The sequence below is a fragment of the Pelecanus crispus genome, chromosome 7 (genome assembly GCF_030463565.1).
Source record: "Pelecanus crispus isolate bPelCri1 chromosome 7, bPelCri1.pri, whole genome shotgun sequence".
In the NCBI taxonomy this organism is placed as follows: Eukaryota; Metazoa; Chordata; class Aves; order Pelecaniformes; family Pelecanidae; genus Pelecanus; species Pelecanus crispus.
This window is the reverse complement of record NC_134649.1, coordinates 11,911,780-11,929,719: the sequence shown is the minus strand read 5'-3', so window position 1 is coordinate 11,929,719 and position 17,940 is coordinate 11,911,780. Positions and strand designations below refer to the sequence as shown.

The following is a 17,940-nucleotide window of genomic DNA, read 5'->3' as shown; positions in this document are numbered from 1 at the left end:
GCCTCCGCCAGCGGAGCCGGCTGCTCCCGCGGCTCTGGGAAGCCCTCCGGGCCGTGCCCCGATTTTCCGAGGGCCGCCCCCGGCGCTCGGCCCGGGCGCTGAGGGGGGCTCCCCGCGGCCCGGCCCGGTCCCGCGGCGCTGAGCCGGGAGCCCGCGCCCCGCCGGGCGGGATGCCGCTGCGGCGGCCGGAGAGCCCCGCTGCCGCCTGACGGGGGGCTCTTCCTTCCGACGACGGGAACCTGAATGTCACCCCCGCGGCGGCCGCCCGCGACGGAGGCGGCGCGGGACATGCCCGGCGCGGCGTGAGGGGCGCAGCCGGCTCCTCGGGGCGGCGGGGCATTTCGCGGTTATTTTTTTTTTTTTTTTAAATTTATTTATTTCGCGCCCCCCCCCCCCCCCCCCCCCCCCAGCTCAACCCCAAAGCACACCCCAAAGCACACCCCCGGCACAGCGCAGCGCGGCGCCGAGCGGGACCGCGAGGAGTAAGCGCTGCTTGGCGGGGAGCGCGGAAGACGAGGTGGGGAGCGGCCCCCCCGGCCCCGGCCCGTACCCGGGTTAATCGGTAACGCTCTGCGAGCCCAGGTGGAAAATGCGCCGTGCTCCGGACTAGGAGGGAGGAGATGGTGCAGTGCCCCCGGCTGCTCTGAGCGCCTAGCCGAGAAGACGCTGGGGTGTGTGTGCGTGTGGTTTGGGGCTTGGGGGATTTTTGTTATTTTTGCTCTTGCCTCCCCCCACCCCCTATATTTTTTCTTTTTTTTTTTCTTTTTTTTTTTCTTTTCCCCAGAAGGAGAGAAAACCCTACCAAGATTCTCAGATGGCTTAGAAAAATTAATAATAATCTGTGAAAATATGACATCGACCGGTTCTTGATTTCCCCCCTTCCCTCCCCTCCAGCTCCCCAGCCCACTGCTGAGATTGAGATAAAAGGACCCGTTTCCTGGAGGACGAGGAGAACAGACACGTTTCTGGTGGTGTAGAAGGGACCGATGGCAATGCTTCCGAGTGTAGCGGAGACGCAGGAAAGAGATTCAACCTGTTAACAAAAAAATTAAGCAGGGGGAAAATACCAACGGGAAGGAAAGAGATATATATACACATATATATATACAATTTAGAAGTATTGCCCAGGTGGCCACAAAGCATGGGCTGTGCTCCAAGCATCCACATCTCTGACAGCAGAGTGGTCTATCACAGTAGCAAAGAGTCTGAGGAGTGCAATTCCCCTCACCAGACCAACACAACCATGTCTCAACAGCAGCAAGGCAACCCCGTCCCAGGATTATTCATTAAATCCTCCAACACATCCACTTATAAGGTGAGGACTAATTCCTCTAAGAAAGACAAGAGGGAGAACAGCCAGAGCATGGAGGCAGAGACCCAGACCAGCAGATCCAGTGTTAAGGTAAAAAGGGTGCTAAATATAAGCACTGTTTCTCTCAGAACAGGAGTTGGCTGTAGCGGTTTAACCCAAGGAGCCTCCCTGCTGAAGTGATGTTGCGGGGGAGCTTTTCCTGGCTTGAGCTATTACTTTCGTTTATAAACTAATCAGTCTCATGAAACGACTTTACAGATGTACCCAAGCCTCTTTCTTCATTCCACAAAACGAGTTTTCCTAATGCAGTGTAATTGTCCTCGTCAATCCTTAGAGCCAGGGGCGCGGGTCGTGCTTCTGGACGCGGAGGGCCCGTCTGTCCGTCCGTCCGTCCATGGTGGGACTCTGCCGTGCATGGGAGCTGCGCTGCCACTGACTCCTGTGTTTTACATGTTTGTTTGTGCTGGGTCATCTCGTGTTGCTGTTTGCGCTTGTCTTGTTTGGAAGCGGAGGCAAATCGCAGTCTGAAGCGATCTGCTAGCTGGGCTGATCAATTTGCATACCTCTTCCATTCAGAAAGTTGAAAGGAGAGCGACAGCGGTTTTTGCTCTGGGTACTGATTTACATTAACAACTTGTTGACCTTGCCTGTTGCTGCGAATAGGATATTTTTTGGCGTTCTTTTTGCATGTGTGTTAGCATGCTTTTGTGTAGCGATAAAACACAAGGCAGTATGAAGTTGACAGACACATACTGAAAAAAGTTGTAATTTGTGATTTTTTTTTTTTTTTTTTAAGTGAGAGAGTTAGTGGTGCAGGGTGCCTGCTTGTCTGTTTACTTTCTATTGATGGCCTGTTTGTTTATGGGTTGTACTTTAGTTCCTAATGCTATAGGTTTTGATTACTTCATATCTTTGCTTTTTTGGGGGGAGCTATCTATTTTGTAAAAATAAGTAATTGCAAATATTAAAAAAAGAAAAAAATCAAATTGTAGCAGCCCGGTGGATATTATATAACATGGCTGATCTGCTCTCGGTTACCATGCTAAGAACTGAGATACACATGCCGTAAATATAATATACAGGCTGGAGATGCAGGCAAGAACTAGCTAAACGTCAAGCGTTTTGCAGACTCGCAGAAACTCTAATGATTTGTAGTTTTCTTAGGACTTTTACGTGCTCATTAAGATGGCTTCTAGAGTATTGACCTGGAATAATTTTCTTCAGTGCTGTGATTTTCTTCAATTGTTTTCCTTCAGATATAGTAGCCTCAGTTCATAGGAGTTTAAAAAAAGTCTAGAAAATGAGAAGACGCTTTGTAAGTAGTGAGTTGGAGGAGGAATTAACAATACCTAAAGTAGAACATGAAGCTGAATGGTGTTATTAACATAAAAATTTAGTTTAGTATAACACTGTACAGGAAACTGAACTTTACGGCCCTGTTCACACACGATAGACATGCTTGTGGCATATTTAACATGGTAACCACGGTAGGGAAACTTAAGTTGTCATCAGAATCTTGACAATTGTTTTGCTAGCTGAATTTTTAAGTGTGATTATAATTGCACATTACAAAATCTAAACACAAAATATTCTTAAAATTTATATTCTGTGAATTTGTCTTCTGTGTCCTTGCTTATGGGGAAAAAAACCAGCTCCAAAACATGTTTCCAGAAGCATGCATGGGAAGGAGTCTTAGTTTTGTTAAATTTTGTTGTTTGATTTCAAGAACTTTGTAAAAATTCTTGTTACTAGGTTTGGATAATTCAGCCAGATGCTATACGACTGATGTTGGTTCATATGCATACCGTAATCTTATTGGCAGTCGTTCTGATTTTTATCACTCGGTCATATTTTCTGCCCTTGTCATCACTCTAAGCACATTGCTGTGAAATGATGAGTTTTGAGAAATGAGAATGGAATTCTGTCTGTGATCAGATGAACACAAAATCTGTTGAACACATCACATCTGCATGATTTTCATGTGCAAAATCCTTTAATACTCTTCAGAGCTATAAAGCAGCATGGTATTTCATTCTCTGCTTTTATCATTAGTGTGTATAGTATGATCAGATTTACAGTTCTTAGTGTGCTAGATAACCGGGTTGTCTCGGAGGTTGTGCTGGAGGGAGGGCTACACTATCACTAGAGAGCAGTTTTCACAGTACAGTGAAGTTGCTTGGAAAGAAACAAAGTGTGAGAATATTGAAGATAAGGGACAGGAGCATGAAAGCCCTGAAGCCAGAAGGAGCATTGAGCAGGATATTGTGCTGTTTTGGAGTTAAAAGGATTTTTGATGTGAGGAAGAACTGTAAGAATTAGGGTGCTACTAGGAACTATTGCTATTCTTCAGAGTGCGTAGTACACCCTTTATGGCCCCTGGGATACCCTCACACGAACAGAAGATGCTGCAAACCTTTTGTGCTTTGGCCAATGGTGGTATCATCAGAATTTGTGTGAATAGCCATTAACTTGCCTGAATGGGATTTTCACTTGGTTTCAGGGGACTTTAATTGAAATTAATTCACATTCTTCTGTTGTATATGCACAGATTAAAGCCAAGAAAGTCCTATGTGAGAGCTAAGAAGGAAACTTGGCCTGTGTGTAAATCTTGTATTTTCACTTCGACTGGCATTAGCATTAAGTTTATTAAAATATGTATAATGGGTACTGCAGTAGATTTTATTGAATCAGTTTGTTAGCTATAGTGCACATTTTTCAAGTCAGAAAGTGTGATGAAAAGAAATAACCCGTGCTAACTGTAAAATGGCATTATATATATTGCTAATTAGCCCCCAGACTTAATCTGGCTTTATGTTTATGTCTTTATTATGTCTTTCTTCTGGTCAAATAGCAGAGGATCGTTTTCTGGATCATTCTGTGTGGTGTGAGCATACTATATTTTGTGATTTGCATCAATTTACAAACCATAGCTAAAAAAAGTTAACCCGTTCTTTCCTAATACGGAAAAAACTAAGTTATCCATAGCAAATTTGCAGAGCAGTCCTGAAAGATTGCGTGCAGAGATGAATGCCATAGTACGTATTTCTGGTATATATGAGTATGGTGATAGCATATAAGAAATGGAGGAGCCCTTTTAATAAATTATATTTGGTTATGGCACTTGTATCTCCCTCCTTAATTAGTAATTTCATACCTGGCTTTAATTTGAACATTTATGAGCAACTTGGAATTCAAGTGCCATATCTAAAAAGTGAACCAGCTATGAAAACCCTTTCCTTAATTTTTGATGTATCAACTCCACAGCATAAACTCTGTACTTTTCTCAGTGAAAGATGAGCAAGACTTAGATGCAGTAACAGTGACTGAGGTTTGATTATCCAGTGCTACATTAAGAATATCCAATGACACTTCGCAGTACTGTTGCGAAGGAGAGTTTTCCTGATTTTTTTTTTTCTTTTTTAGCTCTAAAAATCTCAAGAAAGAGGACTCAAAATCGTGATAGTCTGTCTTTTTCATATATATTAGTTATGATTTTCTTCTTCAGACATTTGCATTGATTTTGAGGTAAAGGTACTTGGCTTTATAGAAACCTGCTTAAACACCTTTAGAATAATACCCCTGTTTAATCTGTAGCATAAGTGGAGTAAATGCTGGAATGGTGTAAGGACTTCATGGGCATTTATTTAAAATTTACTTGGGTATTCATAAGCATATGCTGTCCCAGCATCACATGCGCGTGTCACTGTTCCATAGTGCACTAATATACACTGTAGCACATACATTGCGTGTTTATTTTGCCCTGTCATTCTTTTACGTATGTGAGATTTCCTTCCTCTTCTCTTGTGTAACTCTCCCTGTCATGTATATTTAACACAGAAATATGTGCGTTTGGGTGCAAGGGGAACAGAGAGTAAATCCAAACTTGCTTTATTTTAAATTAAAAGTAGTCCTAAGCCAGCAGGGCTAAATGTGAAATAGCCTTTTGATTTATCAGTTGATATGGGACAGCCAGTTTAAATCCACGGCCCTACAGCCAGTAAGTTTTCTTCATTCAAAGCTGGTGAAATTGCCTGAGAATTTTGCAGTCACTGCCAACCAATGGTTGCATAATTCTGCATATAGGAGGGTGTATGCTATATTGTACCTGCAATGCTGAAGTGGATCTCATTTCAGCATTTACCAGCACATTATTTAGTCCGTTAAGCCATCTGCTCTTTTCCCGTCTGTCTGGTAATTCCTTCCCGTTGGAACACACGAGCTCTCTCTCCCTTTGAAACTCCCACACATACTGTCCATGCTTCCACTGAGGCCATCCATCCTCTCTTTTGATTCTCCCCTGTTCCCACTGAGACTGTCCTCAATCATTTGCCTGACAAACCTCCCATCACCATTTCCCTCCCACTTCCACTGACGTCAGCCCTCCTGTACCAAGATCCTTGCTCCCACTGAGAGGATCCTTCCCACGCTGAGATACACGAACTTTTCTCAATCTTACGGCTCCAGACTTTCAGGCTGACGCTTTTTATGCTGTTGTTGCAAGCCATGAACCCTTTTCTCCAGAGGATGGGAGTCTAATTTTTAAATGGTATGAAGTGAACTGGTATAGTAACATGTGAACTGGGTTAATATTTAAGTCTATTTTTTATCTTTACCGTTTACTTTCCTGTTGTTTGTAATGTAAACTGGAAAAAAACAATCTGTAAATCACTTACAGAAAATAGATTGCTACACTACTAAGATAGCATAAACTGTGTTTTCAATTTTTAAAGCATTATTATTGGTACTTCTCCTGGTCATGCAAACCAACTCACGCAAAATTTGTCACTGCATTTGAGGGCAATTCCTTGTGTGACTGAGATGAGCAAGGTTAGACCCTGAATTTTTGGAGTACTTACTGTTGGTAAAAACTTCACTGAAACTCCTTTCAGCTGTAAAGTCATCTGCCAGACACAAAACACTGACTTCTCTCTGCCCTTTGCATTGTTCTTCGCTGCCCCTAGTCTGAGCTTGCTTTGTGTCTCTTCCCTGGCCATTTTAGGTAGTTACTTTCTAAGCTTTTCCTTTTCTGCCACCTGAATGTGTCAACAGAGGAAGTATTAAAAGCAAGCCTTTACTTCTACAGTTCTAGGTATTTATCTTACTGTGTTGTACCCTTTGTATTCTTAATTGTATGGCTCATATTGAAGTCTAAGTACATCCACAGTGAGACATTTTCTAGTTGTAGAATGCACTTAGAAGCCACGCAGAAGAATGGGAAGTGATATACTTATGAGTTCTCCCTCCCTTTCTACAATTCCCAGTATTACATGTGGTGTGAAATTCCAGTGCAAGGTACCAGCATTGCCTTGCTATTTAAGGTGCCAGCAATTCAGATCTTACATCCAAAATGCTAAATCTAAGTATAAATTAAAGATATGAAATGGTGAAATGGTTACACCCATTTGCAGATAGTTCACGTTCAATGAATTTTAGGTTAGAAGATGCTTACAATCTGCATGAATATGAAGAATGTCTCAATAAGAAAGTTGCTCATAGTTAATTTGAAACTTTGAAAAAATACTGTTTGGAAACTGTTTTGCTTCCCATATTGCATATTTGAATATCTCTTCCTCCTGTTCAAGTAAATGTCCATCTCCAGAAAAAAAGAGGTATTTGAATGAGAATTATTTTTAACATCCATTGAAATTGTTATAGCCAACAGTTGCCACTACCAACAGTGATAAATTTCTGTTTTACTTTAGTTATTATATGAACTTTTGTTCACCTCTCTTGGCTATCACCTTGAGAAGGGACTCCAGAATGGGGTTTCTTAAGCAATAGTAACAACACACTGAAAATACTCCACTTTTTGAGCACTTGGAATGCCAACTGACTTTCAAATGAGTCCTCAAAGAGGAAATAAATATTTAGAGATACGGACAGCTAAAGCTCTTATTAGCTCTCAGCAAAAAGTGAAAGAAACCTAAAGCAAATATGGTAATGAGCAGATTAGCCCCCAGTGAAATTGTTTCAATACAAGCTTTATGTAAGTTGTCATTTTGTCAGGGGACCACAGAAGCACCTGCACACATAGGAGAACAATTTAGCATTGTGTTCTATTTTGGTGGTGTGTATGGATATCATATGCCCACATTGTAAACAGCTTTACCAGCCAGGGATGGAATTAAAACATTGTTAGCAATGTTTCCGAGATTGCACATAGAACGTGATTTCATGTCCAAAACGCAGTTTTCCATGTTTATTGCAGTGTTTTATATGTCAGACCCATTTATCCAGTGGAGGTTCACTAGGAATTTGCTTGGCCCTGTGACATTCTACACATTGCTATCAGTCCATTGGGTAAAGTAATTAGGTATCTTCATTTAACCATAATTTAAATTGTCACGGGATGACAAGATGCAAATTGAATAGCTTTAATGTGCATGACATACTAAATAGTCTTACTGCCCAGAGTCAGATTTTTAAGTTTTCAGAGGGATCAAGGAAGTGATGTTGTTAAAGCCCTCTGCTTTTCAAAAAGATTTCGGCATCCAGCCCCTTTTAGGTTCTTTCTTAAAATCCCTGTTAAGGCCAAAATGTAATAAATTATGTTGGTACACACACTGTGAAATTAAATAGCAGAGTCTCTAATTTGTGCATTCTTCCAGACCATCCCCTTTTACTATGGGTTGAACTGCTGGCCTCAAACCAAACTCCCAGGCCCTTTTCTCCTTTTCCTTGTAAAATCTGTAAGTCTGTTGCTTTACATAAAGTAAAAAACTTAGCATTCTGTAAAACAGCTCCCACACATATGGCTTTGTTTCAGGAGAAAGGACAAGGGCTAGAACCTATTTTTTGACATGGAAATGTGTTGACATGGATTAAGTTATATCTATTTTCAGTGTGGTTGACAAAGTAATTTGAGATGGTTTTTGATAGTGTTTTAAATGTTTAAAGGTAGTCTGCATATGTATGTAGAGAGTTGCAAACAAAAGTACTTGGAATAAAAAAGGAATATTCAAGATTTAAAAGGAATCTTGGGAATAAAATACTGTTGCTAATGAAAAAGACTCTGATTCCAGTGTGAGGGACTCAAATTAGGATTAGGAGAAGGAAGAAATACTGCTTTTGGTTCTGCTACTTTATTACATGATAGACAATTTTTGAGTGCTAGATCCCTAGAAATTAGGATGACATATTTTTGTTGGTGTAAAGACAATCGATCTCGTTGTTGGCCAGATAGGTCTTTCATTCCCGAGTGAACTAAATAGATGCTATTTCAAGGAATTTTTTTTTTTTTTGGATCAGGATAGAAATTAATCTGTTTGTTAATATTTGTAACAGATTTAAGTGTGTCTGTTTCTTTATGGGAAATGAGAATTCACTCTTTTTGCAAAAGCAGAATTATTTTGCACATTAATTTGAAAGTTGCACAGGAAACTTCAAACATCTTGTATGCCTGGAAAGATCAAGCCTTTTCAAGTAAGAGGTATTTTCATTTATAAATGAAACATTTTACATAGCAACATGAACAGATTTCTGATACTGTTAAGGGAAAAATGGTAACCTTGAAATCTTTTCATTGTTTTTTTAGATTTCCTAAGTAAATCCATACGAAGAAAACACAGAATCACTGGGCAAATATGAAGGAATGATATCCTCTACGTCCCATTGTTTTTAACTTTGAGTTAGCAATGACCTTTAGCTCCCTACTGGGATGCGGTGGAGACTTTATGAGGCCCCATCTTACTTGCCACTAAAAGGCAACGTATTTTTGAAGTTACACATTTACCATTGCTTTCTGTCTTTCAGTCTGACATTCTGTTATCTCTAATAAAATTTAATCAGGCAAATAACCTCAGTAAGCGATCAGCAAAGTAAACCTTCTTTATAAGGATCTTGTTTGAAAAAACTATGCTAATGTATTAAAGCACAACAAAAGAACCTCAATCTGCACTGAATACAATCTGCCTGTATTTAGGAGTATCTACACTTTTGCATCGTCAGATAGATGATGTTCCTCATTCATACTGAATTACCAAGATTGTGTCTCTTCTGACACTGAAGTGTAGAACTCTATTTTACAACAGTGGTTTTAATTTGAATTTTTAAAATGCACAAACGATTCCACGTGATAGGTAGATAGGTCAAGATCAGTGTTCAGCTGAGATGACTGACTTTGCGGATGTGTATTTCTTCTTTTTAGAATACTGTCTGCTGTTTCTTTCAATTTTTAAGGTTGGTTTGTTTTTTTTTTTTTCTCCCTGTAAAAGTTTGGTGAGAAATTCCACAAATGGCTGAGGACAATCACACCTACTACTTTGGTAACTCGAAGCAGAAGTGACTTACCCTGCACACTGCTGCAGTTTAACTGCCTGGTAAAATTGCACTTTTCCATGAGCTGTAACTCAGTGATAAAATATCTTGCCATAGGATGAATATCAGGATGTAAGTCTACAAGTACTGGAATCCAGAGCTCTGCCACGTACCGAAGTGTGGATGGCACTGGGATGGCTAGCAAGATATCTGCATTTTATTTTTCAAAACAAAGCAAAGAATTATTTTCAAATACTGAAGACGCTTAGTGGTGGGCCAAATTCTGACTAAAATGACAGTCCTTCAACCCCACTAAAATCTGTGGGCTCGAGGGGTGTACCTGAGGTAGAACTTGGACTGCTGTGTTTACCTCTCACTATGGCAGAAAATCGTTCCCTGTTGGATACGCAATTTGAACATAAAAATAGTGGCAATAATGTTTTTATTAAGGGCTAAGTTATTTTCTGTCATTCCAGAAAGACATCAGTATAGCTCCAGTGAGCAAGTTCCTGGCTGTACTGAAGCTAGTGGCAAAGTTCTTACAATTTGCAGAATAGACAGAATTTGATCTCTGGTCTGTAAGCAAAACTTACCTGGCTTCTCTGAAGTGCAACTACGGTACCAGCCCTTATGGTTGGGTCCCATGTTTTATGATTGCTGAATCCATAACTGTATAAAAAAATGTACCAATAACTGATAATATTAACTGTCTAATGATGGGAGTAATGGGATAGCAAATTGATTTTTTTTTTTTTTTTTTCTTTTTCTCAGCTTCATGTAGCAGTGGGGGCTGTTCTCGAGCAGTAGCTGCATAAAGAATATGAATTGCTGTGGCTTCAGGTCATAAATGAAATCTGCGCGTCTGTTGCTGTTCTTGAGAGTGGTGACTCTCAAAGTTAAAACTTTGAATTTCGAGGCATTCAGAAGGACTTTTTCCTACGTATTTGTACATGTGTAGTTCTCCACTTGCATCTGAAGTGCGTCGGGATGCGTTATGTTGCCTGGTGCTTTGTGGTTGCAGGTGATCTTTCTGTAAGAAATGATGCAGTGGTGTGGCCAAGGCTAGAGAATACTGAACTGACATCAGAAGAACCAGACTGCCACTGGTTAGTGTGTGATTCTTCGGCCAACTCCCTCTGTGTTTCTACTTGAACTCCTGATCTTAATTATGTGTCATGCAGGATCAGGGCCATCGTATACCCAGGAACGTAAGAGTTGCACAAAGATCAAACTGTGTCCACGTAATGCAGTTCTTTGTTTCTAACAGCTGTCAGCAGAGTGTGCTTTGGAGAAAGATGTAAGGAATCTATTTAAAGGTACAAAAATGAGAAGAGTTTTTCATGTTCCTCTTCTGGCTTTAGTCTGGACATACTGATTTACTTCTCATTTTTTGTAATTTTGGCATGTAATACAGTAATAATATATTAGTTTTATCTCCTTACAACTTGGTTGCTAAGTTGACAAATGCAATAAAAAAATTGTACTCTTGAGTGGAATTTTTGAATGGAAGATTAATTTCCAAACCGGTGTTAGCACATACTTAGCACTGGAACACCCTCAGTGTGGATCATTTATGTATTTGTTTCTGCAAATACTGTTGCAGGGACCAAGAACAACTGATGAAAGTGTTTAAAAGAAAGCAAGGGGGATGAATTGTAACTAAATATGGATTTGCATTTTGAAGAGGACTTGATGACCAGAGAAGCTAGTGCTTTTTTTTTCATGCATAAGGCAGAATACCCTGCAGATGAAAAAAAGCTGAGGGTAATGTTGATATTGTAGAGGAACAAAACATTTCAAAGCCAGGCAAAGAGGGTTTTGCAAACCCAAACAGCTTTTGTTTTTTTAACAACTGCACTGCGAGGAAGAGTAGTCCTGTGAACTCAGACACTGCTTCATGCTTACATTGATTCTGCTGTAACTTTTAATTTACTTAGTATTTGTTTTCTTTTTGTGTTTTGCCATGGAAGTGATCTGCTTTCTGCAGAATTTCAGATGAAAGGGCTGTTCTGCTTATACTGTCAATTAGTTATGTTATTGTACGTCGTCATTTCTGGATATGATGTGTCTTGTTCCTTGCTATTTAACGCCATGGAGCTGAGATCTGTCAGGAGAGCAGTCAGGGCAAATTCAGTGGTAGTGCTGTCAGTCACAGTCCTAAGCCTAGCAATAATACTTTTTCCCTCAGTAAATAATGTAACATTTTACTTTTACCCAAGTATGGAATCTTTTACTTTGGGGCAGCTGCTTACTTTTTAGGAGGGGTTTATGTTTTCTGAAGTATTGCAAGCTACAGCTCTTTAAAATGAATGTGTTAGAGCAGTAGCTTGTTGGGAACCAAGTTTTCTCCAAAAAGCAGCTTGCATAGCCTTTTCATAGTGCCCTGCCTCTGGCAGTGGTACCGAGTAGCAAGAACCAACTTCCTAGGGATAAGATAGAGTTAGCTTTTATGATCCTTGTTAATAAAAACTCATGAAACTAATGAAACTGCTCAGTGAGGAAGCTGATCTGTCCCGCTCACCCCTGGCTTTGGTGAGAAGGGCAAAGATAGTATTTGTCCCTGAAGGACTGGCAGTAGTGTCAGCCTGCTGTCTTGGTAGCAAATATTAAAAAATGCAGTTTTGGTGGGCATTCTTTACTGTTGGTTCCTAGAGCTAAATATTGATGTATCAGCTTGTGATATTTTACCGAAAAACACAATTCTGCTGTCACTGTTTATACGTTGTAACATTTGGAAGATGATTTTTTTTTTCATATCAGTGCAAATCCTCAAAGTTAGAGTGGGAGTGGGGCGGAGTGAGCAAGCCCTGGTAGTGGTTGGCAGAAGGTATGGAAGTCTAATGGCTTGTCTGATCCTCAGTCAGTGTGACCATGGGAAAATTGCCAGGCACCAAATTTTCAGAGGACTGTGACTGAAGTTCACATTTTCAAAAAAGCTAAGCTCTCTTGTGAATTGCTTACAGTGAGATTCATAGCTGGACTGTCAAAAAAGTGAGTTGAAATTACCATCTGTTATTTTGCCAATTAAACTAAAAAGGACTTCTTTTTGGAGGTTACATAGCTCTGAAGTTTTCTCCTAACTTTATCTTGGCTGTTCTGATTGCTAAGAGCTCTTACAAGGCTTTCTTGTGCTTTTTGGGCAATATAAATGCTCTTCTGCTGTGCTCTGCTAAGGTTGTGGGACACTGTTCATGGGTTAAATTTTGCTTTGTGGGGTAACCTTCCTTTGTTGGTATACAAAATCTAAGCACACTAGAGAATTTTAAGGACTGCAGAAGTGAAATACAGCTGGTGCAGGTTCAGGGAATGGAAATCTTTTCCTCCATTAATTCTGTGAGCCCTTGAGCTGTGCTAGGAAGTGCACGCTGTGGGTGTTAAGAGGTAGCTGTGATGTTCAACCCTTTATTCCATGGACAGGAGTTATGTGGGTTAGGAGTTGCCTCCCTGATATGTTGCACTGCTCTGTCATTGCCTCCTAAATTTAATCATGAGGTCAAGACCAGAGGCCAGTGTAGAGTGTAAGTGGTGGGGTCCAGTGCTTGACTGAGGTCACTATGGAGAATGGTTTTGCTTGTAGGTTGCAGAAGTCTCAGTTGTCTCCACAGGGATCTTTACCTAGTTACGGAAGAATGATTTGTCCTAAAAGGTTGAGAAACCTCCTAAATTTTTCCATCATCGGCTGGAGCAAGGACACTGTCTCCATCAGTCAGTTGTTTCCTAAAGTGTGTGTTTAGCAATAAGGCCCTGTGGTCTCTTGCCCTTTCTCCATGGATGATCTGCAAAGAAGAACTATCATTCCTGCTCAGGAAACCTGATACTTTTGGTCAATGGCCCCTTACATTTTTTCCCCAGCTGACTGGCATTCCAGCTGACTGATCAGAGAAGTACCCAGTTGCATCCACTTGTTAGGATTTGCTGTGCCAGTGCTATTCCATTTCAGGATAAAGGTACAAAGGCAGTGCATTCTGTTGAGCATATCTGAAAGCAGAGCGGCACTTCCCTGGCTGTGGCCAATCACTTTGACTACTTTAGGATCTAGTTTTCCCTTACCCCTGTAACAATACACTTAGTAAATACACATGTGAAATAATACCTGGGAATCTTTAAATGCTTGACTACTATTAGGTTCATGCCACTTTGTAAGAGTTACAAGGACCTGTAAAGTACCTCATTGGGTTTTTTCCTCTTTTTTCCCCTCCATTTTGCAGAGAGGTGGGTGTGGGTGAAGGGCTTGGCATTTTTTTCATCGTCTTTCCCAACATCAGGAGGTCCCAAGCCAGCAGGTAGAATTTCTAGGAGACTGTCCTAAAGGAGGGCTCTCTGCAGCCCATTCTTAAATGATGATTTTTAAGGTAAACCGACAAAACATTTCATGTAGAGGGAAGAGCATGACAAAGGATTGCCAGGGTGAAGGGATTATGGCTAACAGCACTGCACCTCTGCTGTTGCTGGGTGCTGCAAGACATCTTCATATCCTTAAGAGTCTGAGTTGGGTTTTGGGAAACCTCAACCTCTGTACTGAGGAATGAACTGAGGCCAGTGGTAATGGCTTGTTGAAACCCAGACTAATTGATTGCTGTAAGTCAGTTTGGTTACTACATGTATTTTTGTCCTAGAACAGACATGAGCAGACTGTCCAGAGGAGTATGTATGTACAGGATGTTTGCCAATTAGCTTGCAGTTAATTTATATAGAATACAACCTCCTGACTTGGTACTCCCTGACGTCTTATTTTTTAATCTAGCTTGGACAGGGTCTTTAACATGTGCTAACCTGGTTAAGGTACAGGAAAGACAGTGGTGTGTGTTGAAGTGCTTTATTCAAAGCCATGAACAACAAGGACGGAAATACTTGTAGGTAGTATAGAGCAGCTTGGTCTTCCTGATGCTCTCTGAAGTGGTCTGCCTTCATCTGAGTAGGACAAACCTCTCAGATTCTAGTTGCCATGTCAATGCACCCATCTGCAGAACTCAGTACTGAGTGCTGAGAACTTGGACCTTCACAAGAAGGTTTCCTCAGGAGGCTCTCCTTCCTCTATCCAAGTCATACATGTCTTTCTAGAGGTCAGGCTATCTTAAGAAACCATCACTGACTGTTCTCAAGTGCTTATGCTTCTTAAGTCTCTAAAAATAGAAAAAATTATGAAGCTCCCCGACATGCTGGGACAGCCAAGGGGCTTTCTTTAAACACTTCGTAAAATAGCACTATCTCTTACTGCATGAGCTCTTAATTTCTTGGTTCAGTAAAGTACACAGCACTTTCCTGCAGTGCATAGCTGGGCACTTCCAGAGCCTGCTTCTTCACACAAAATTTTTGAAAGATGACTGTTAACTAAACTTGGCTTAATTAAGTTGACAATTTCACAGCTACTTTGAACAGCTCATTAACTGCAGGCTACAGCTTCTTTGCAGCCAAAGCTCCACAATACATCATACAGTGAACCTGCTGACAGGCGGGTACAACTTCCAACCCATGCTTCAGGAGATCAGATTTATTACTGCAGTCCTGCTTCTTCTAAACCCAGTTAAGTGCTCCTTTAACAGATACTGAAAATAATTTGATCTGTAGTATAGTCCTACATAGCACTGCCTAGTGCAGGTACCACTTTCCGTGTTAAAGCCAACACTGTTTCACACATGCTGCCAAGCTGATAGTGGTGTTGGGGTGAGGGCAAGTGGCTGTGGCTGAGTTGCATGGATTGCAGCTCCTGTATGATACTGATTGAAAGTCTACAGTAATTTTTTCACTTTTTTTTTAAATGATCATATATATGTAATTCCTTGTTACTCATCTCAATTAAAAATAAAGAATAGTTCATTGTTATCTGTTTCTTTATAAATTAATTGATCTGGTTTATTTTTGTGCTTTGTCCTGCCCCGCCTTTCTTCCCTGATAGTACAGAAAATTTAGCCTCTCTGAGAACTGTTAAAACATCTGCTGAAGGCAATGGGGACTGAGCTTGCTGATTGCAGTTTAGCTAGCTGGGTTGCTTCAACTTGGCCTCGGAGAAAGAGTGAATACTGTTTCAGAGAAGTTTGCATATCTCTGCTGCCCATGCCCCTGAAAGATCCCATCATACGTTACAGAAGCAAGCGTCTAGGGTCTTAGGTGACGAGGCATCCTCCTCTCACCTTGTATGTTAATGTTGCAATAGTTTGTTCTTTATGTTGGTGATTTCTTACTGACATGGCTAGGGTAAAGCCCTGCTCTAATCACAACAATACTGATACTACTGTGCTTGTGACAGCATAGTTTAGGCCATTTGAGAGCACAAATACAATGGTATAACTTCTTCCACAATAGAAAGTTTTCCTCTATTTCTTGACTTACGGAATTACACTTAGGACACATTCCTAATTTAGGCAAAGTCTTAATACAGTCAAGATCAGGACTGTATGAGGAATGTTACCTAACCTAGAAATGTCAGTGAGGGATTTCAATTTTTAATAATATTTTATACTGGAAAAATCTCTGTAGTTGATACAGTGATGGTATATTGGGGGGGGACCACCATGTTTTTGTTAGAAAAGCTTGTTTCATTTGAGGAACTGGTATAAAGTATACCAGCAAAACCAGTTTTGCTAATGTTAGCTCCATTTGCAATAAGGAAGTTTCCTGGGACACTTGTGTTATACCTATGCCAGGATTTAAGGACTGTGGAAATGAAATGGAAGTGAAGTGAAAACCTTGTACAGAGTCAGCACATGGAGCCCTTTTCCTCCTTGTCGAGCATTTGGACTGTGATAGTTTCTGGCAGCTGATGTCTATGAGCCACTTGCCTGCTTTTATGATGCCTTTGCAGCAAGAATTTGTAGGAGTGAGAGCTCCAAGGAGCTCTGCTAGTACTCTGAATGCTGCCACGGCACTCGTGCTTTTTTTGAATTTTTCCTCTTTTGGACAGGTAGATATAACAGGAAATAACTTGGCAGAGGTATGAAATTATACTGTGGGTATTTGCAAACCTTTGGTAAGAAAAGGCATTTTTTCTCAGCAAGGCTTTGTAGGCTAGACCAGGCAGTAGAACAAACAGAGGGGAACAGTCCTTGAATTAGGACAAATAAGTGATTGTTAATGGCCTTTGTCCTCTGTTGCTGTTTGTGTGCCTTTTACTGTAGGACACTGCTCTTCAGAACAGGCTGTAAGTATGTGCCTCTGCATTCTGCAACTTAAGGTTATTAAGAAGTTGAACTCTCAGTTAATTAATTGTAGTATTTAGAACTGATTTAATGTTAATAATTACCTCATGAAACTATTCTAGATTTATGTTTGAGTATGGGACAAATTATTGTACAGAAGATACTGAATTACCAAGTGTGATTTGGTGACAATTGGATGGTAATGCAAAAAGGCAAGTTGCGATACAAATGTTGTCACACCACAGATCTTCTGCAGCAGAACGGCCATTTTAGTGCCTGTTTCTGCTTGACTTTGTTACTTTAGTATCCATGGTGGTCTGTACTTTTTCTTTACCTGTTCAGTTATACGTAGCAGAGGTTCCTTCCTGCACACCCTTTTCTTCCTTTTGCCATTGTGTTCTACCTTCAACTACCATTTTCATGTTTCTAATGCTCATATATGCATGTATCTGTAATTTTGGGGGGTCACAAATAGCATACGTCCTCTCTGATGAAACTCATATCAGCTCCTCTCACTTAGTACTGTTTGGGTGGTTTTTTTTTCATGAAGTGCTTTTGTTGAGTGAAGGTCTTTGAGGAAGGTCTAGCTTCTTCCCGCCCACTAGCATACACCACCATCCTAGAAATGATATAATCTTTTTGTTTACAAAGAAGCATAGCTAGTAAACAAATCTCTCCCTGAAAATCTTTAGTACACAAAGTGTACTCTTAATCATTTGCACCAAGGTCAATAGCCCTTAAAATGCCATTATTATAAATTAATCTGGTATTAGAGGAGTAGTTTCATAGATGTGTATACAAACTCAAATAAACAAACAAAAAATTTTTTCCTCTAACTTCAGCTAAAATTCAGTGAACTTATTTCTAATCTGCTATACTAGAAAAATGTTTTTTCATCAGCTTTCAAAATTGCAACGCTGTTCTACGCTTAAAATGTTTTCCTCACTGACATTTTAAATTGTAGGTATGTTCTTGTGTTGCTTAACCAAAAGAAGTAACATTGGGGGGGGGGGGGGGGGGAGGAAGAGTTTTATTTTTCACAGCACAAAACATAAATAATTAGTTGATGTGTAAATTACTTAATTATAGTTTCTGGATATGAGTTTTAGTTATTTAAATGTTAATAGAGACTGTCATAAATGACATTAAGCATGGACTCCTAGTCTTGTATGATTCAGCTGGTGCTGACACAATTTCATAATAAACATTAGACATTTTCTATCTATTTTTGTAACC

At 40.4% G+C, this 17,940-nt stretch overlaps 1 protein-coding gene across 1 annotated transcript in view; it reads left to right on the top strand.

The window, feature by feature from the left end:
- Positions 1 to 1,141: 1,141 nt before the first annotated feature.
- PDE8A (phosphodiesterase 8A) overlaps positions 1,142 to 17,940 on the top strand; it is a 132,686-nt gene continuing 115,887 nt past the window's right edge. Inside the window, exon 1 of the mRNA XM_075713562.1 lies at positions 1,142 to 1,402. Coding sequence (XP_075569677.1) covers positions 1,142 to 1,402 — 261 coding nt within the window. The remainder of the gene's footprint in view (positions 1,403 to 17,940) is intronic.